The sequence below is a fragment of the Cetorhinus maximus genome, chromosome 13, assembly GCF_964194155.1.
Source record: "Cetorhinus maximus chromosome 13, sCetMax3.hap1.1, whole genome shotgun sequence".
Taxonomy (NCBI): domain Eukaryota; kingdom Metazoa; phylum Chordata; class Chondrichthyes; order Lamniformes; family Cetorhinidae; genus Cetorhinus; species Cetorhinus maximus.
The window spans coordinates 55,840,235-55,861,966 of NC_135891.1; the positions used below are offsets into that span (position 1 = coordinate 55,840,235).

The 21,732-nt window shown below is 42.4% G+C and overlaps 1 protein-coding gene across 1 annotated transcript in view; it reads left to right on the forward strand.

The window, feature by feature from the left end:
• The first annotated feature begins 5,007 nt into the window (after positions 1 to 5,007).
• Positions 5,008 to 21,732, forward strand: part of LOC144689194 (bactericidal permeability-increasing protein-like) — a 59,347-nt gene continuing 42,622 nt past the window's right edge. Inside the window, exons 1-4 of the mRNA XM_078556310.1 lie at positions 5,008 to 5,052; positions 5,572 to 5,719; positions 9,790 to 9,898; positions 16,241 to 16,369. Of these exons, the coding sequence (XP_078412436.1) occupies positions 5,611 to 5,719; positions 9,790 to 9,898; positions 16,241 to 16,369 (347 nt within the window). The 5' untranslated portion in view covers positions 5,008 to 5,052; positions 5,572 to 5,610. The remainder of the gene's footprint in view (positions 5,053 to 5,571; positions 5,720 to 9,789; positions 9,899 to 16,240; positions 16,370 to 21,732) is intronic.

The following is a 21,732-nucleotide window of genomic DNA, read 5'->3' on the forward strand; positions in this document are numbered from 1 at the left end:
AGACCTACTGAATTTTCCTAGCATTTTCAGTGTCATGAATGCTCAGAGTGAGGAATAACTCCAGAAAATGCATGATGAGAGCCAACACTAATCTGAACCCCAATGCAAAGGAGGGTTCATATCACATGATAAGCACTTCAATATAAAATACAAGTATATCTGTAACAGTCTTTGATGACTGTGAATACAATTGTAATTCAAAAATGCAGGACTTTGCTGTAATATTTGTGTCCAGAGTGGCCCTCTTAAGCTTCTTTGTGAGGAACCTGCTTAGATTTTTGAAAGTAGCCAATTTTTGAACATACTGCCAGTCTACAGATATGTTAATACACTTTAATTATGCTAGTTTGTAGGAATGGCCTACAGTGACTGCTGTTAGTCATGAAGCCTGATGTTGCTTCTATTTTATTGGCAAATAATTAATTGAGAGTTGAAACACTGACACTGAGCTTTGGCTATCACTTTTGATATTGTGTATGTTTGTGTGGCGAAACTACTTCAAATGAAGTTTACATTGCTGATGACTGTAGACTATTCTATAGTTATATTCTATAAATTATTCTATTATTCAATATTCTATAGCTGTGCCTTATCACTACATTTGATAGTATCAGAACAGTGGAAGGCATTCAAGGAGGAGATATAATTGGTTCAGAACAAATATGTTCCCATAAAGAAAAAGGGTGAAACTCCTAAATCTAGAGCCCCCTGGATGTCAAGAAGCAAGCACGGTAAGGTAGGGCAAAAAAGGAAAGCTTATGGTTAAATACCAAGGGCTTAACACTGCAAAAAGTCTGGTGTCGTTTAGGAAGTGTGAAGATGAAACTTAAAAAAAAACTAGGAAAGCAAAAGAGAGGAAATGAAAAAAATGTTAGCAAGTCAAATCAAGGACAACCTGAAGGTGTTTTATAAATACACAAAGAGCAAGAGGATAACTAAAGAACAGGTAGTGTCTATTAGAGACCAAAAAGTTAAGCTCTGTGTGGAGGCAGAAAATGTGGAAATAGTTCTTAATGAATGCTTTGACCCAGATTTTCATCTTCGAGGTGGGAATTGCAAGTCAGCTATTTCGTGATGTCGCAATCCCATCTCCAGTCTGGCAGTGCCCATCCATGATACTTTCATGGTGGGGTGATAGGGATGGGCTGGAGTCAGGGTCACTACCTACAGATCAGGCGTGAGGTGGGAATGGAGACAGGCAGATGCCGAGGTGGGCAGGTTAGAAGGCCCATCTGCCAGGTCTGTACATGATTGTTAGCCCTCACCCTCCACCCACCCCCATGCCTGCTTTATACCCCCAGGCCCACTTATCCATTATTAACGGAACTTATGAACCTTATTTTAACATTGGGAAGTCTTTGAGATGCTCATGAAGCTGTCAAAATAAACAACCATTCAAAAACCGCAAAAAAAAATCCTGGCTCATAAAACTGTCAATCAAACACTAACATTTAAACTCCACTTGAAAAAGAACTTGCTCCTCTGAAGTGGCCATGTAACTGACAAAATAAACAGCCATTCAAAAACCTCTTCAAAAACATAATCTTATTAACTGCTCTTATGCCTGTCAATCAAAACCAAAGTTCATAGTCCCCTTGACAGTTGTATCAACAACCCCTGAGCTGAATCCATTAGTGAGATTTGGAGCTCAGCCAAGCATTCATAATGGGATTCCATTACATAACTGTGTCAACAAAGCCTCCAGAACTGAAAGTATTAAGCCCTTTAAGTAGTGAAACAAATGACCATCTGATCCAATGCTTCAAAGGCTCAACAGATGGATAGGCTGTCAATCTTAAATTATTAAATCACAGGGGGAAATTGACATATTAAAATCTGTACCTCACTCTGCTAAATGCAGAATTTACCCACCGGAAAATATATCCGAACACACACAATTTAATGCTCAAATCTTTTCTGAACAAAGCCCCATCATTAATCAATATGTTGAAAACGTATTTAACTTATCAAACACTATTACATTATGACATGTGAAGTTGTCAACACCTTTTGAACTTACCTGTTAAAAGGATCCTGACTCCAGTCTAGGCTTCCTTCATGGTGCATGACCCCTTTGAGGTTCCATGAACCATGTCCACCAAAATCAGCTCAACTTCATGAAAATAGGGTGGGCGTGGGTAGGGGGGGACGAGGTTGTGGTTCTGAAATGGAGTAGTCACGGGTGGAACTGCTGCATGCAGGATTGCTGCCCACACCCTCATCCCATGCTCTTAAAAATCTCTCATGATGGGAAGCAGATGGCGTCGGTCGGGAGTGATGTAGCAGCCAAACACAATCACGTGGCAACTGGCCAAATTAACATGATGGTGGTGTGGGGCCAATCCAATCATGTTATGGGGTGAGCAGCAAGAAACCAGTCTTGGTGTCAGCTGACAGGAAGGTGCTGGCACCATGTTTAAAAAGCAGTCAGACTTGAATGCAGTACTCCCTGATTCTTCCAGATCGCCAAAACAACCGCTGTAAAGTCCCCCTGCCTCCAGTGCAAGACCCTTAATCCCTTGTTTCCAGTGCAAGACACTCACCCTTCTGTTTCCAGTGCAAGATCCTTCAACTGCCTGCCCCACACCCCTCTCCACCACCCGCCCCCGACTTAAAGGACAATCCAAGGAGTGGAGCAGGAGGCATCAAACAGCAACCTGTCTGAGGGAAGACACAGGTGACCCCAAGGTTTAGCGATCCACCCTCTTAAGTTCTCCAGGTTGCACAGGAAAGGCGGGAGGTACTCTTCCCTTGGAATGGCAAGAAGAGACCCTCCTGCCTGAGCAAGAAAGCCTGGATGGAGATTGTAGTAGAGGTCAGCAGCCATGGGGCCTGGCAACACTCATGGATGTAGTGTCACAAATGGGCTAATGACTTCCTCCACTCTGCGAGGGTAAGTCTAACTTACAGCTCAGATTATTGATGCTTTCAATAAGCAACACAGGATGGATGGCCACATGGGGAGGGATTGCCCAGATGGGCCCTGGCATTTGGAATCACCAGCACCAGCTGCCTGATGATGTATTGACGTATCTGGATGACAGGCATTGTCTGTCAATTGGCAGCCCCTCCATGTCCCATGAGAGTAGATGTATGGAGGAGACATCTGGGAGCCCTCATAACGTGCCAAAGGGGTGCCAGCAACATATGTGTTCAGCTGATCATTGTGTGGAGACTTTAGGCAGTGATCAGCTGAACTCACTGCTGCCTGCAGGAGAAACGGGAAGACTGTTTCCAGTAGGGCTCCACAAGCCTCAGTCCTTTGCTTTATGTGATATAAATATATATCAATGATTTAGATTTAAATGTAGGGGTTGGACTAAGAAATTTGCAGGTGATATAAACATATGTAGTTCATGGTGAGGAAGAAGGCTGTACACTGCAAGAAGGTAGCAATGGACAGGTCAGGTGGCAGAAAAGTGAGAAATGGAATTCAATCCAGAGAAGTGTGAGGTAATGCATTTGAGGAAGACAAACATGGCAAGGGCCAACAGAATAAATGGTAGGATACTGAGAGATGTAGTGGTACAGAAGGACCTTGATGTGTACGTCCAGAGATTCCTGAAGGTGGCATTACAGGAAGGATCCGGTCACAACAAACGTTGCCAGGAATGGAGAATTTTAGTTGTAAGAAAATATTGAATGGGCTAGGGTTTGCTCCATTGGAACAGAGGAGGTTGAGCGGAGATGTAATTGATAGGTATAAAGTTATGAGGGGCCTAGATAGAATGAATGGGAAGTATCTATTTTCCTTAGCAGTGAGGTTAATAGCCAGGCAGCATAGATTTAAAGCAATTGGTAGAGAATTAGAGGGGAGAGGGGAAGAAGCCTTTCACTCACTATCTACAAGGCACAAGTCAGGAGTGCAATGGAATACTCCCCACTTGCCTGGATGAGTGCAGCTCCGACAACAGTCAAGAAGCTTGACACCATCCAGGACAAAGTAGCCGCTTGATTGGCACCTCATCCACTACCTCCAACATCCATTCCCTATACCACCGACACAGTGGTGGCAGTGGATACCATCTACAAGATGCGTTGCAGCAACTCATCAAGGCTCCTTTGACAGCACCTTCCAAACCCACTAGAAGGACAATGGCAGCAGATGCATGGGAACACCACCACCTGCAAGTTTCCGCCCAAGCGACTCACTATCCTGACTTGGAACTATATTGTTGTTCCTTCACTGTGGCTGGGTCAAAATCCTGGAACTCCCTTCCTAACGGCCTGTCGGTGTCCCTACACCACATGGACTGCAGCAGTTCAAGAAGGCAGCTCCCCACCACCTTCGCAAGGGCAATTAGAGATGGGCAATAAAAATGCTGACCTAGCCAGTGACGCCCACTTCTGTGAAAGAATGAAAAAAGACTGAGAAGGTGTTAGGGCTCTCAAGTTCACTTCCTGAAAGGGTGATAGAGACAGAAACCCTCACTGCATTTAAAAAGTACTTGGATATACACTCGAAGCCATAGCCTATAAGGCTATGGACTAAGAGTTGGAAAGACAGTTGGTTTCTCTGCTGGCACAGACAAGATGAGCTGAATGGTTGCCTCAGGCAATAAATTTCTATGATTCTATGACATCTGTCTAGCGAATTTGATAAGTGGAATGTATGTCTGTTCTCAGAAACTTGTCGAAAAGGGGGTTCAGTTTATATACTTATCCCCAAGAATGGAAGGAAAGATAACTCTAAACATTGAAATGGCTAGTACATGCACTGTGTTTTGCCACTTCCCAAATATTGTCAGTCCTTAGAAAAGGGGTGCGTGATTGTGGCATGTTTATATTCAGCTTAATTATGATTGAATACATTGCATTGTTGTTTCTTTCATAGTCACTGCTCCTTCACAAGTATGTCAATTCTTAATTAATTTGCATTTGTTTGTTGCTCTCACCAAAGCTCTTATTTTGGAGACAATAAGTCAAACATAATGTGGCTAACATGTTAGTATCATTCGGTCATTGACTGGACAGTTCTTCCTGTTTCTGTAGAACCAAAGTAAAAATACTTTGGAGAAGTACATTTTGCTCATATTGAACCATGCAGAGAAGGTAAGCTTATCGTGATTAAAGAATAATGCAGCCCTTAGTTTGATAAACTATAATTCTAAATAATTTGCAGTTATAAGAGTAAGCATCAGAACTGTTTGTGCACTGTTATTGTACACAATATAGATCCTGACAAGTTTAATCCCTTCAAAAAGTGTGCTGTGTGTTGCAGAATCTAGCTTTAGAAAGAATGTTTGCTCTGAAGTTGACATTTGATTTTTTTTTAACTGTTACTTTATTTTGAAAAATCAAATTATCTCGGTAAATTACCGGAAACCAACAACAGCAAATGGTGTAAACTATAATTATCTAATTACACAAGAAATTATGCCTAATGACAATCTAATACTGCAGGTGATTGTTGAGACCACCAGTTTTGGACGTTACCAAGCAGAATTTCTTTTGACAACGTAATCCTGAATATTTTGTTAACATTACTGATATATGTGTGAACTGCGAAAAACTTAAATAGCATATAACATAAGAATAGGAAACTTGGTTTTTTAACGTAATATTTTGCAGCTGTATCCTGTTGGTCTGAATTGAGTGCTCGTAGCAAAAATGTACCTGTCAATCTGTGTTGCTCTTCTTCTGATTGGAACTGCGCTTGGAGAGACTGGCCCCAATCCAGGAATACAAAGCGAAATTACACAGAAAGGTTTAGAATATGGTGCGTATACTATGATTACTGTCTCTCAATGTATCCTGTGTCTTTCACTTTGAGCCATAGCAGAATTCTGAAAATATAAAATGACAGAAGTTTATGACTTCCCTATTTCAAACTTACATTAAAAATATATCGTAAAATAGATCCAGTGTTTCAGCCAGATCTAATGAACAAGAAAATGAACAGGTCACAAAAGAAGGATAAACTGAAGGCACCGAACTGAGCTAGGTATTAGCAGTAGGTTTGTAGTGTCATTTTCAAACCCCTGCCAAAAGAGAGGACAGTCTATTTAAGCACTTGTGCTGTAGATTTTAAGAAAATCCAGCTCAGGAAATTGAACAGGCACTTTTGCAACATGAGTTTGGTAAGTTATGGGTGCTGTGGGATGCTAATGCATGCTCATAGAATAGAATCGTAGAATGATTACAGCACAGAAGGAAGCCCTTCAGCCTCTTGTGTCCATGCCAGCACTGCAAGAGCAGCTCACCTAGTCCAACTCCATCTTTACCCTGTAGCCCTGCAATTTTTTTCTCTCCAGATAATTATCCAATTCTCCATTGAAAGCCATGACTGAATCTGCCTCTACCAAACTCTCAACCAGTGCATTCCAGATCCTAACCATACTGCATAAAAAGGTTTTTCTTCATGTCACCATTGCATTGTTGTTAATCACTTTGAATGTGTCCTCAGGTTCTTGACCCTTCCAGCAGGTTTTTCCCTATCTACTCTATCCAGAACCCTCATGATTTTGAACACTGCTATCAAATTTCCTTGTAATCTCTTCTTCCCTAAGAAGAACAGCCCCAGCTTCTCCAATCTATCCACATAGCTAAAGTTCCTGAACAAAAACAAAAATACCTGGAAAAACTCAGCAAGTCTAATAGCATCTGCAGAGAGGGATACAGTTAACGTTTCGAGTCCGAATGACTCTGATAAAGAGTCATTTGGACTCGAAATGTTAACTGTATCCCTCTCCGCAGATGCTGTTAGACCTGCTGAGTTTTTCCAGGTATTTTTGTTTTTGTTCTAGATTTCCAGCATCCGCAGTGTTTTGTTTTTAGCTAAAGTTCCTCATTGCTGGAGCCATTCCTATAAATCTTTTCTGCATTCTTGCTAATGCCTTCACATCCTTCCTGAAGTGTGGTTCCCAGAATTGGGCACAATACTCCAGTTGAGGGCAAACCAGTGTTTCATACAGCTCATCATAACTTCTTGCTTTTGTACTCTATGCCTCTACTTATAAAACCCAAGATCTGTATGCCTTATTAACCACTTTCACAATCTGCCTTTCCACCTTTAATGTTTTTGTGCACATACACTGTCAGCTTATTCTACTTCAGGATTTAAAATTGTACCTTTTTATTTTATATTGCCTCTCATCATTCTTCCTGCCAAAATGTATCACCTGACATTTCTATGCATTGAATTTCATCTGCCATGTGTCTGCCCATTCCACCAGTCTGTCTATATCCCCTTGAAGTCTATCGCTATCCTCACTGTTCACAATACTTCCAAGTTTAGTGTCAACTGCAAATTTTGAAATTGCGACCTGCACACCCAAGTCTCAATAATTAATATAGATCTAGAAAAGCAGTGATTGTAACACTGACATAAGAACAAAGGAGCAGGAGTCGGCCATTTGGCCTGTTGAGCCTGCTCCGCATTCAATGAGATCTTGGCTGATGATCCCCTGAGGAACCCCTATATACCTTCCTGTAAGTTAGTTAAACATGATTTGTCCTTAACAAATCTGTGCTAGAGACATATATAATGAATTGAAGAAATAGGTGCAAATAATCAGGAAATTGTCCAACAGGAAAGATTCTAACCACCTCCCCTTGGCATTCAATGACATTGTCATCGTCGAATCCCTCAACATCAGTATCCTTGGGCGGGGGGCCACCATTGATCACAAATGTAACTGGACCAGCCACATAAATATTGTGGATACAAGAGCAGGTCAGAGGCTGGGTATTCAGTGGCAAATGGCTCACCTCCTGAGTCCCCAAGGCCTTTTCAATATCTACAAAGCAGTGTGATGGAATACTCTCCACTTGCTTGGATGAGTGCAATTCCAGTAACACTTAAGAAGCCCAACACCATGCAGGACAAAGACACCCACATGATAGGCACCCCATCTTAAACATTGATTCCCTCCACCACCGCCACACAGTGACAGCAGTGAATGCCATCTACAACAAGATGCACTGTAACAACTCAATGAAAGGAACAGCTATATAATATCAAGCTGGTCGATAGTCTTCAGCACTGTCCGTATACAGACTTCACCTGAAGTAGTTTCACCACATAAACACACATGACATCAAGGATGATGCACAAAGTCTGATGTTCGATATCACTTTTATTTTTGGCAGTTAGATAAACGAAGGTATTAGCTGAGATTTTGCAGTCAGCAGCAACTGAACTGCACCAGCCATTTATTACATTTACATTTGCCCATGGACTTTCTGTGAGCATTTGCATTGGAACTTTCTGCGATTAGAAAGTCATTTCAGCACCGTAGTCATTACAGTGGATCTATAACCTATGTGAACAGACCAAATATCTATGTATATCGTTAGCCAATCCGATTATAGAACGGTTACTGGGGCATGCAGAGTCTGACCGGAACATATCAGGAAATAGAAGTACAGAAAGTGAATAAAAGGGAGGGAATGAAAGATGTTTTCAGGAGGGAGAAATGAAAAAAGAAAAAATAACTTTTAAAACTCACTCACTTTTCCAGAACTGCTTCATCCAAATCAGGATTGCGGAGAGCTGGAGCCTAACCCAACAGGGAATGGGTGCTAGGTGGGGTACACCCAGGACAGGATGCCAGTCCATCACAGGGCACATGCTCTAAAGGGAAATTTTAACTGCAGCCAATCCACCTAACCCGATGGTTTTAGATGGTGGGGGGAAACTGGAGCACCTGAAGGAAACCCACATGCACATGGGGAGAACATGCAAATTCCACACTCACGCCCAAGGTCAGAATTAAACCCGGGTCCCTGGAGCTGTGAGGCAGCAGCACTAATCACTGCACCACCCTGCCACCCACTTTTAAAACTTTAGTTACATATTTAAATCTCCAACAAAAATTAAAAGCTCAAAAAATGGAACTCCACAGGTGAAAATTTTAAATTTCAATGCCAGAGAGGCTGTTTGGCAGTAGTTTAGACCGATCAAGCCTTTGAAAATTACTTTACATTGGAATGGTGCAGCACTAACTTTTTTCTGGTGAGTTTCGTGTGCATATATCAGGTAAATACAGCAACTTCACACAATTGTATGTATTTCAATGCTATGTCACTTGTCGAGATGCTAGTATAGTGCAGCTTCTGGAGAAACAGAGCATTTCATGCACCAACTTCCTGATTTCTACGTTTAACCGTGAATTTACGGTTGCTGCATGTTGCTGCCTCATTTAAACTTTAATAATGGTGAGCACTGATAACCTCACTGCTATTTTTAATCACAAAATCTGGGCCCATTTGAAAATGATGCTTTTGTAATAGCACATAATGAAATATCATACTGTCCAAAAACTAGTTTTGCCTTAACTTCATAAGAAAGAAACTGTTGACGTGCTTGTTAAGATTTTCTAATGAAACGAAAACTTGTCATGAAAACTTGAAAGTACCCCTTTACCTAAAGTATTGTTTGTTTTCAGTAAAAAATTTGCATTAACTCTGCAGGTTAATGTGGGTAAACTGCATATGATAATTATGGAGAAAATAACAGATTAAAATGATTCATATAGTTGATAAATGGTGGGAATGAAGTTTGGAAGATTTGGAAATGTCGCCTGGTGTTACCCCTTGAATATTTTCAGAGAAAGCTTCTAGTATTTTCAATATGTGCAGATTTATAATCTATGGTCAAGTTTATGTTCTCTAGAAATGCCAGTGATGCTGTCTTCTGGCCGGCAGTCTTTACTGTGCCCATTCACATTTTACAACACAGCTTTCTGATATTAGCTTCCGCTGGCAGAAAGCAAGAAGTTTAATTTAAGATGTTTTGTAGGGGCTCAACACTGTTTACAGGTGGTAACACTGTTTTAAAATGATTAGCCAGGCAAATTGCCATCACTGATGCTGAGAAGAAGATTAAGGAGTTTCACCTGCCGGATGTAAGTGGGACAATAGACCTACTTGGGTGGATAGACTATCAGATCACAGGGTATGTATGATAAGAGGTAAACACGTTTTTATTGTATCAACGACTCTCATTATATTACAGCCTGTTGAGCTTGAATCCCTCTGTAAGGTCGCAAGGTGGCTATAGAAATAGAAAATTTACAGCCCATTGTCTCTGTGCTAGATGCACAGCCTAATCCCATTTTCCACCTCTTGGTCCATAGCCTGGGTCCTGCACGTATTTTCACTTCAAGTGCATATCCAAATATACCTATGCTTTAGGAAGGGATGAAATACTAACTGATTTAATTTTATTACCACAGTTCCATTACCACAAATCAGAAAGTGCAATAAAAGCTAAGGAAATGAAAACAACTTTGTAATCAAAAATTCTGTCTGTCCATATCTATTCTTTGTCTTAATCATTATGCCTGTATATGTCTTGAATGTGGCACCAATCTCCCTTTCATTAAAAAAATGTTTGTACTCTTTTATCTTCTGCTTTCTAATTGTTTATTTTCTACTTTTATTATCCTCCCAATTATTTTGCAGAAAATCTTTTTTCTCAGAATGTTGTTTTCTGAGCACTGAGCAATTTGAGATTAAAGGATGAATTTGGTATGTGACATTTGTTGTAGGGGACTCCACTAACCACATCTGTTCAATGATGTTTGACAGCTTTTGAGGGCAGGAGTCCATTGTTGGGCTGTAGCACCTCGATGGCGAACCCGTCTTAGTGTGATTCTAAGCGCAGCTGTGAGTTCTTTTGGAAATATTCTAACTGATTTTCTGGGCAGTATCCTAGTGTGGATTTCAAAAACTTTCATTACAGCACTGCAGTCTGCTCCAATGCAGATCACAGAACTTGCTGAGGGTGTAAAAAAAACAGATCAGGTACCTGCATCTCAAGGCTGATACAACATCTACATCACCCAGCCAACCCACTCAAATGATTTATATAAGTAAATGAGTTCACTCCTACAGATATGATGCAGTCAGTTTCAGGATCATCTTGTGAACTTATACAAGGAAGTGCACGGCCCCTGCTACCCCAAGAGCCATCCTTTCCAAACCAGGAACCTGTCATCAAACATCCACCTCCTCTCTTTGGGTAATACTATATTAGATGTAAACCGTAGACAAACCATACACAACCAGCATGAGAAAATCACAAGTACGCAAGAATTAGCAGCAGGGGTAGGTCATGTGGCCCTTCGAGCCTGCTCCGCCATTTGATAAGATTATGACTGATCTGAGTGTGGCCTCAACTTCACTTTCCTTTTTGCCCCCCCATAAGCCTCGACTCCCCTGTCAATCAAAATTCTATCTCACACAGCCCTGAATATATTCAATGACCCTGTTTCCACTGCTCTCTGGGGAGGAGGTCAACACTGGCAGGCTGGTGGCCGCCATGGAGACCTTGGTTCAGGACATCGGTCCTGTGCTGCTGTGCGAGCTGCACTCCATCACTAATGCCATAGTTGGCCTCCAACAGTATCAACATCAGAGGGAGCGGGGCAGCTCGATCTAACTCCAGGTTCCCCTTCTCCTCAAGGACTCAGACAAGGGCCCTTGGGCACCCATAGGGAGGAGAACCAGCAGCTCGACACCCTGAGGCCATCCACCCAGGTGACTCCGGGAATTTTCGGCCCATCCAAATCCCCTCTTCCTGTGACCCCATCATCTCCAGCTCCACGGGCTGAGGAGAGTGCACCTGGCCCACACCAGGTCACTCAAAGCAGGCCGGGGCTCTCCAGGTCTTGGCCCTCCAGAGGACACACACCAAAGTCATCGCAGACAGGGCGTAGCAGTCAGCAGGCTGCCTCCACCTCCACTGTGGATGTCTGAGGGGCACAAAGACATAGCAGCAGGGTTAAGAAGATGTAGTTGCACAGCCTGGGCACGGGTGGTAATCACTTGTACATACTGTTCACTATTGTAAACAAACTCCCAAGAATGTCTCCTTGTCTATGGCTTCTTGTTATGATGAGCAGTGTTCATGTCATTCAGATGTGAAACCTTTCTGCACAAGATAAGACAAGTGTCTTAGTCCAGGGCCTCTTCCCTGTGCAGTGTGTAACCTTCAGAGCAAAGTAATGGTCCAGCCTCACACTTCCTGAACACATCAGTGATGCCTGTACCTCAATGGTGCTTGTCATTGCTGCCAGAATGTCGTGGGCAGGCATCACAGAGTTCGTCATTCTCTCTGTGTGCTTTCGACACCTCTGAGGTGGGGCTGGTCCCCATCTCTTCAACATCTGTGTCCCGTGACAGTGTGGTCCTGAAGCGGACAGTTGCTGAAGGCTGACAAAGATCAGGTGCACTTAAAGTTTCACGGCTGCGTCTCCATGATATGACCCTGATCGCAGAGCGCAAGTGAGCTGCACTCAGGCACACAGGAGTCAGACGTTCACAGAGGCAATGTGAGGATCAATATAGTGTCCTCACTGCATGTTGTCATCATCCTCCTGGAATCTTGGAGCCTATTAGAGCTTCTGCCCAGTCTCCATGACATGAGCCCGAGCACTGAGGTATGTGCACTGCCTTCAGCCACTCAGGAGTCAAACGTTCACAGATGCAAGGCGAGGATGTCATGACTGTCCTCAGTGTATCTCATCATCATCCTCCACAAATCTTGTGACTATTCGGGCCTCACGAGCGCGCTTGCCTCATCTGGCCAGTGTGATGGGCTCATTGCTAGCATCCTCGTCTTTGAGACTTCATTACCATCATCCCCTGTGACATCATCCTCAGTGGAGGAGATGTGCAGCTCTACCATCTCCTCCTCAGCCAGGTCCTCCTCCCGTTGCAGCATGAGCCTCCTTATACCGTCTCTCTGCTGCAGTCTGAGGCTGCCGCACGGGTGTCATCAGTCACATCCTCTGTGGGCAGCCTTTGTCCCCGAGGAGCAAACCCTGCAGCCTCTGTGCACCCTGGAAGGTGTCAGGGATCTGAGACCTGCTAAGGATGTAGGAGTCATGGATGCTCCCTGGGAATCATGCGCAGACCTTTGTGGTGGTCACAGGCCAGCCGAACATTCAGCGAGTGGAAACCCCTGTGGTTGACGTACTGGATGGCCAGTGTGTAGTGCGCTTCATGGCTGTCCAAAACCCTAGCCAACTCCGCTTGACTGATTGGCTCTCAGCTTAGGTGTAGACGTTCTCCTAAGCCGCATTGCAAAGCTGCGCTGTTAGCATAAACCATGTTAGATATTGGTCTAAACCTTAATAAAGACATTGCAAGGGGTTCTGAGTGCCTCCACCAGTGACTGTGCCATGGCTACTTCCATCAGTCTGTGATGCCTTGCCCCGGCACCATACTGAAAGCCACCCGGGAGAAAGCGACTTGCCTGTGCCACACCCCCAAATGCATGGTGCCTCCTCTTTGATATCCTACAGGAGACACTCACGAGCGCTGTGCCAGATTGCGTGTACTCAGCTCCAAGTTCCCCTCGAAGCTCAGGTTGCCAGGTGCACGCCTTTTAAAGGCAGCCATGAAACACGTCATTCTGAAGTCACGCTGATGTGGGCAGTAAATTTGTTGTGGGGTGTGATTCTGGCCTGAGGGCACAATAATGAGATGCAAATACATTAAAATTAAGTTCCCGATGTCTTACGGCGGGAAACGCAGCCCGCCATTGAGGGCGGAGCGGGAAACCGGAAACTGGTTTGATGATGGCATAAAACCATTTTTGGCCTTCTTGCCATATTGTCCGTTCACGGCCGCCTTGACGCCCACTGCCAATGGGAACGGACGATTCCGCCTATCTTCTCAACATCCACCCTGTCAAGTCCCCTCAGGATCTTAAATAAAAACAAAAAATGCTGGAAAAACTCAGCAGGTCTAACAGCATCTGTTAACGTTTTGAGTCCGTATGACTCTTCTTCAGAAGAGTCTTTATCCCCTCAGGATCTTGTATGTTTCAATAAGATCGCCTCTCATTTTTCTAAACTCCAATGGATATAGGCCCAACCCGTTCAACCTCTTCTCATAAGCTAACCCCTTCATCCCAGGAATCAGTCAAGTGAACCTTCTCTGAACTGCTTCTAATACATTTATGCGCTTTCTTAAGTAAGACCAAAACTTGACACAGTACTCCAGATGTGGTCTCACTAAGGCTGTGGCAGGGAGAAACAATTAGTTTGAAACACCTGCCACTGTTAAGTGAAAAGATTATTTGAAGTCCATTTCCATGCTGAATAAATGAACTTTGAATAATTTATTTATCTAGTGATGTTGCATTTAGTCCAACTGAATTCCCAGCTGAAATCAGGAGAATGAAAATTGGATGGGTTAATAGGTTGGCAATCTATTCCAACAGATTGCCGCTCATGCAAAAATTATCCCATTGGTCTGTCCAAAAAAAGAATTGTTTTTCATGATTTAACATCTAAATGCTGTTATTGCATGTCATTGAGTTTAGGAATTACTTGCAATACACTTTTACCATCATCTCCTTGCTCCTGAACCTTGGCATGAACCGGGTATATTGACATTATTTTCTAGTATTGACAGCATTGTACAGTCAAATTTTTTTTTTAAAAGGTTACTTATTTATTGATTCAAATAGATTGGTGTATTTTACATTTAAGTTTTGCAGCATTGTGTGCCAACAGGTAAACAGAATATCATGCAACCTAAGGTGAGTTCTGGATATTCTTTCACTAGTGCCAGAGACCATCTCAACGATATAGTGTTTATCAATTGTGAGTCTTTCATTAAAGTTCCTGAACAAATCATCATCAATGCAGTGTTTTTAAGATGCACTACATTCTCCATGTTACATTTGTGGCTGCGGTTTCAGTAAGCATTAAAAGTCACAATCAAGGATATTGATGAAGTGGATTATAACTCTAGCCCTAGTGGGGACTACCCTAGATCGGCAGCACTTCCTTACAATCACCCTCACTTGAGTTCAAAGCAGCCCCCTCACAGACATTTATTTTGGGTCTAAGAAAGTGAACTACAGCTCTCCCAAGGAAGATGACTACCAAGAGATAGAATTACCCTCTTCCAGATGGCCGACAAATTATTTAACACGCTAGGTTATAATTACCTGGATATTATAAGCATCCAGGGGTCTCTCTTCAAAAAATTGTATCTTACAAGAGAGGCGGTTTCTTAAACTGCACACAGAAGACTACAAGGGATGTTATACTTTACTAACTTATTTACAAATTTATTAAAGAAACATTTAACATACAAAACATTTTAAAGCGGGTACTTGCATTGTAATGTTAATGACTATAAAAAGATTTTTAAAAGTCTAATAGAAAATCCAGTGAATAAAACTTTAAAATACAATGCTATGGTTAAAATTAGTTATGGATATTTATCAAATATTCAAAATAATATGTTACCTTAAATCCCCGAGTGGTTCAGTTGGACACAAAAGCTATCCGCTTTAAGATATCCAACTCCTCGACAATCGGAGAAATATTGGAGGGTTCTCAATACTCTTCTGTAATATCCCTGATTTTCTGAAAGGAAACTTGAACGTTTATACCCTTCTAAAACCAGGTTACATCATCTTTAGCAGCCTCCTTGATTAAACTCCTCCTTCTTGATTAGCTCTTAAAATTCACTATTAATTATTTGTTAAAATGGCTTTATTATATCAACGCTGTGAGCCGATATCTGGTCAACGTTGTACAACGTGATATGTTCCAATATCCTTCCTGATTTCTTCCAATTGTTTCCATTTCTTCATAAAGTGATTTTAAACTTTTAATAGAAAAATAGAGATTTTTAAAAATTGTTTTTTTGTTCTCCAGCTTGGATTGAGCTGCATTCCTATAATATTTATTTTTGTATCGGGTATCTGATCATGTCCAATTCTGGTTCGCTAAGTTTTAGGGATGTCTCCTTAATAGATAATAGTACCAGGCTGTGCCATCATTAATCTTCCCTAAATTGCCTTTGCTAGTGAATGAGGCAGTTAAGCTTTTCTCTATTCCCAAAATAGAAAAAATGCCCAGTGATACCTAGCGGATGGTACGGATGAGGCCACATCTGTTTCTAGTTCAATACATGCTGCCCATGTATATGTTTGAGGTCTTCTGGGTAAAAATGGCTATCCATGAATCTGTGTCCATTTTCTCAATTCTAAAATATAATCCCCTAAATAGATATGAATTCTACCAATTTATTCATGTATTTCCTTCACATTGAAACGATTCTGGTAGTGCAACGTGTACATTGAACTTGTGGTAATATTTTTAGAAATAAAAACAAAACACTAGAAAAACTCAGCAGGTCTGGCAGCAGCTGTGGAGAGAGAAACAGAGTTCCAGCCTGTATGACTCTTCCTCAGAGCAATCTGCAAATAATATTTTTCCATCCTTGCTCATGAAGGTACAAAATGAACGTTTGTCTGTATTTTCAGGATGTACATTAAGAGTTTTGGATTGCCTAACTCTGACATACGATTCGTCCCCAATTCCGGTGTCAAATTTTCAATGGATAAAACCTACATTGACATAGGTGGAAACTGGCATGTAACATTTGGACTGATGTATGTTTTTATTTAATGTTCCTTATAGATTGTTGAAGGATTAAGTGTACAATATTCTGTTAAAATGTCAAATGCCCAGCTTCAAATGTTTACTATAGACAATGGAAGAATATGAACTATCAAAATACAATAAGATACTCACCTATCTGGCTGAGAAGTGTAAAAAAACAAATTAGCATTTTGGGGTTACTATGCACCCCAACTTCCATAACTTCAATGTGAAAACTTTTCCTGATGTGTATCTCCATGCATTTATTTTAACAAATAACATCTTAACAAATCTGTAAATATATTTGCTAAAATTAACACCGAGAGCAAGCGTTTGGCATAACCCTTAAAGAATATTATTAAATTTGAGAATTCTATCTCCAAAAGCAGGATATTAGGATTACAAGTGTGGCCCAGTGTTAGCATTCTTGACTCTGAGTCAGACGTTTGTGGGTTCAAGAACACAATGTCTAGAACGATGCTCCAGTGCAGTACTGAGGGAATGCTGCACTTCACAGATGCCATCTTTCAAATAAGACTTTAAACTGAGGCACAATGTGTCATCTCAGGTGGACATAAAAGATTCCATGGCACTATTTTGAAGAGGAACAGGGGATTATTCTCCAATATCCTGGCCAATATTTATCCTTCAATCAACATCACTTAAAAAAGAGCAACAGGACCTTGCGGTCCGCAAATTGCCTGCCGCATTTTCTGTGCTACAGCAGTAACTACACTTCAAAAGAACTTCATTGACTATAAAGTGCTTTGCGGCATCCTAAGGTCATGCAAAACACTGAATAAATGCAAACTCTTTCTTTCTGTCATTGGGATTGTTTGGAAACATACTGGGTAGGATTTTTGTCTCCCGATCGAAGCAGGAAAGGGACGCTGTAAGTAAAAAGTTCAGGATTTTTGAATGCAAATTCTACTTTGCATCCCAACCCCCTTGCTGTTTTTGTGCAGCCTTTCCATGGGTCGGGAAGCCCTCAAGTGTGAACCTCGCACACACCTCCTCAGAGGTCAGGGTTGCCATTGTGAGGACCATAGGAAATTTGAATTTCCTTCGCCAAGCTATTTGAATTTCCTTCATCACATCCTGGTTGTCATTGAGTTTCTGTAGCAGCACTAATATCATCCAATATCATCTTTGACATCTTGTTCCAAACTTGTTTTAGTGCCTTAATTTTCCACAAATCTGGGAACCAAAGCAGGATTCAGTATGCAAGTGAGGTCTTTCTGATTTATGCTCTGTAGTTACATTTATAGACCCAGATCTCTGCCTATGCTGTCTGCTGTGACTGTAAATGGGTGCACTGAAACAGCTTAGGGAAATTGACCTTTGTATTTTCCATCCCTATATGCAGCAAAGCCCATAATGCCAGCCATAGTCTGGTACTTCATTTAATATTGGAGCTAAGAATGGGGACTTCCAAGATGGGAATTTGGGGGCAATTCTTTTCATTATAAAGCTTCTATTGTAGTTATATACAGGGTTTTAGTTTCACAATGTGTTGACATGCATAATTAATTTATGACTTTGGTCAAATCTACATTTGACAGTGCTCTAATTTTAAAAAAAGGTTAAGTTCTTCAAGTTTATTTTCCTGTCTTGTATCTACCACAGAATTTGTTCTATAATAGTAAGCATTATATGACAGAACCTGGACTTAATTTCACAAGTAAGAAGGAGTCATAGAGGTCTACAGGACAGAACAAGGCCCTTTGGCCCATCTGGTCAAACAAGTACCTAACTATTCTAATCCCATTTTCCAGCACTAAGCCCATAGCCTTGTATGCCATGGCATCGCAAGTGCACATCCAAGTACTTCTTAAATGTTATGAGGGTTTCTACCTCTACCACCCTTTCAGGCAGCTAGATGCAGATTCCCACCACCCTCTGGGTGAAAAAATTCTTCCTCACATCCCCTCTAAACTTCCTGCCCCTTACCTTAAATCGATGCCCCCTGGTTATTGATCCCTCCACCAAGGGGAAAAGTTCCTTCCTGTCTACCCTATCTATGCCCCTCATAATGTTATACACCTCAATCATGTTCCCCCTGAATCTCCTCAGCTCCAGGGAAAATAACCCCCGTCTATCCAATCTCTCCTCATAACTAAAACTCTCCAGCCCAGGCAACATCCTGGTAAATCTCATCTGACTCTCTTTAGTGCAATCACATCCTATAATGCAGATTCCAGAAATGCATGCAATACTCTCGCTGTGGCCTAACCAGCGTTTTATACAGTTCCAGCATAACCTCCCTGCTCTTATATCCTATGCCTCGGATAATAAAGGCAAATATCCCATATGCCTTCTTACCCACCTTATCTACCTGTCCTGCTACCTTAAGGGACCGATGGACATGCACACACCAAGGTCCCTCTGATCCTCGGTACTTCCCAGGGTCCTACGATTCATTGTGTATTCCCGTGTCTTGTTTGTCCTGCCCAAGTGCATCACCTCACATTTATCTGGATTAAATTCCATTTGCCACCTGACCAGCCCATCTATATCCTGCTGTAATCTAAGGCTATCCTCCTCACTATTTACCACCCCACCAATTTTCGTGTCATCCGCGAACTTACTGAACAACCCTCCTACATTCAAGTCTAAATCATTTATATATACCACAACAGCAAGGGACCCAACACTGATCCCTGTGGAGCCCACTGGACACAGGCATCCAGTCACAAAAACATCCCTTGTCCATCACCCTCTGCTTCCTGCCACTCAGCCAATTCTGGATCCAATTTGCCAAATTGCCTTGGATCCCATGGGCTCTTACCTTCGTTATCAGTCTCTCATTTGGGACCTTATCAAAAGCCTTGCTGAAGTCCAAGTAGACCACGTCAAATGCATTGCCCTCACTACACACCTGGTCACCTCTTCAAAAAATTCAATCAAATTGGTCAGACATGACCTCCCCTTAACAAAACCATGCTGACTGTCCTTGATTAATCCCTGCCTCTCCAAGTATAGATTAATTCTGTCCCTCAGAATTGCTTCCAATAGTTTCCCCACCACTGAGGTTAGACTGACTGATCTATAGTTCCCTGCATTATCCCTTCCTCCCTTCTTGAATAATGGTACCACATTGGTTGTCCTCCAGTCCTCCTGCACCGCTCCTGTGGCCAAAGAAGTTTTGAAAATTATTGCCAGCACCCCTGCTATCTCCTCCCTTGCCTCACTCAACAGCCTGGGATACATTTCATCCGGGCCTGGAGATTTATCTACTTTTAAGCCTGCCAGACCACTTAGAACCTCCTCCCTTTCTATGTTCATTTCTTTAATTATATCATAGTCCTTCTGCCTGATTTCCATACCCACATCATCCCTCTCACTTGTTAACACCAACACAAAGTATTCATTTAGAACATTACCTACGTCTTCCGGCTCCACACACCAATTACCTCTATGGTCCTTAATGGGCCCAACTCTTTCCCTTGTTATCAACCTTACTCTTAATGTACTTTTAAAATAACTTTGGATTTTTCTTTATTTTACCTGCTAATGTCTTTTCATGCCCCCTTTTTGCTCTCCTAATTTCCTTTTTAAGATCCCCCTACGCATTCTATACTCCTCTAGGGCTTCTGCTGTTTTGAGCCCTTGGCATCTGCTATAAGCCTCCCTTTGTCTCTTTATCCAATCCTGTATATCCCTCGACATCCGGGATTCCCTGGATTTGTTGGTCCCACCCTTTATCTTTACTGGAATATGTTGTCCCTGTGCTCTCCCTATTTCCTTTTTGAATGAGTCCCATTGCTCTGACGCAGATTTATCTAAAAGTAGCTGCTCCCAGTCCACTCTGGCCAAATCATATCTGATCTTATTAAAATTGGCCTTCCCCCAATTTAGAACTCTGATTTCTGGCCCATCCTTGTCCTTTTCTATAACAACCTTGAATCTAATGGACTTATGATCACCATCTGCAAAATGCTCCCCCACTGGTACCTCTACCACTTGCCCAGCTTCATTCCCTAAAATTAAGTCCAGGACTCTCTTGTAGGGCCTTCGACATACTGGCTTAAAAAGCTCTCCTGGATGCATTTTAAGAATTCTGCTTCCTCTAAACCTATCACACTATGACTAACCCAATTAATCTTGGGAAGCTGAAATCCCCCACTATTACTACCCTATTATTATTTACACTTCTCTGAAATTTGCCTATATATCTGCTCTTCTATTTCTCTCTGACTCTTTGGGGGCCTCCCAGCAATGTGATTGCACCTTTTTTGTTTTTAAGTTCTACCCATATGACTTCATTTGATGAGCCTTCTAAGACGCCACCCCTCCTTACTGCTGTAATTGATTCCTTGATCAATGTTGCAATACCCCCTCCTTTTTTACCTCCTTCCCTGTTTCGCCTGAAGATCCTATATCCTGGAGTATTGAGCTGCCAATCCTGCCCCTCTCTCAACCATGTCTCTGTGACAGCAATGACATCATACTTCCATGTGTTAATTTGTGCCCTCAACTCACTTGCCTTATTAGTCAGACTCCTTGCATTAAAATAAATACAATCCAACCTTGCCAAACTCCCTTGTGCCATAACTAGCCTATGCCTTCTAGACTCACTTGCTCTCTCTTCTAATTTTGGCTGTGCATCTCCCCATGCTGAACCTCCTCTCAGGATCCCATTCCCCTGCCAAATTAGTTTAAACCCTCCCCAACAGCACTAGCAAACCTCCCCGTAAGAATGTTGGTCCCATTCCTGTTCAGGTGCAACCTGTCCGCCTTGTACAAGTTCCACCACCCCCAGAAACGGTCCCAATGACCCAGAAATCTAAAGCCCTCCCTCCTGCACCATCTCTCCAGCCACGCATTCATCTGGCCTAACCTCTTTCTATACTCACTAGCGCGTGGCACCAGAAGTGATCCAGAGATTATTACCTTTGAGGTCCTGTTTTTTAATCTGCTTCCTAGCTCCCTAAATTCTGCTTGCAGGACCTCATCCCTCTTTCTACCTATGTCATTGGTACCAATATATACCATGATCTCTGTCTGTTTCCCCTTCCCCTTTAGAATGCCCTGCAGCCATTCAGTGACATCCTTGACCCTGGCACCAGGGAGGCAACATACCATCCTGGAGTCAAGTCTACGGCCGCAGAAACACCTGTCTGTTCCCCTTATTATTGAGTCTCTTACCACTATTGCTCTTCCCCTCTTTTTCCTCCCCCCCCTGTGCAGCTGAGCCACTCACAGTGCCATGGGCGTGGCTGTACTCCCTAGAGGAACCGTCACTCTCACCGTTTTTCAACACAGAAAAATGGTTCTCAAGTGAGATACATCCTGGGGATTTCCTGACTACCTACCTGACACCTTTCTTCTGACTGATGGCCACCCATTCCCTCTCTGTTTGCACCTCCGTAAG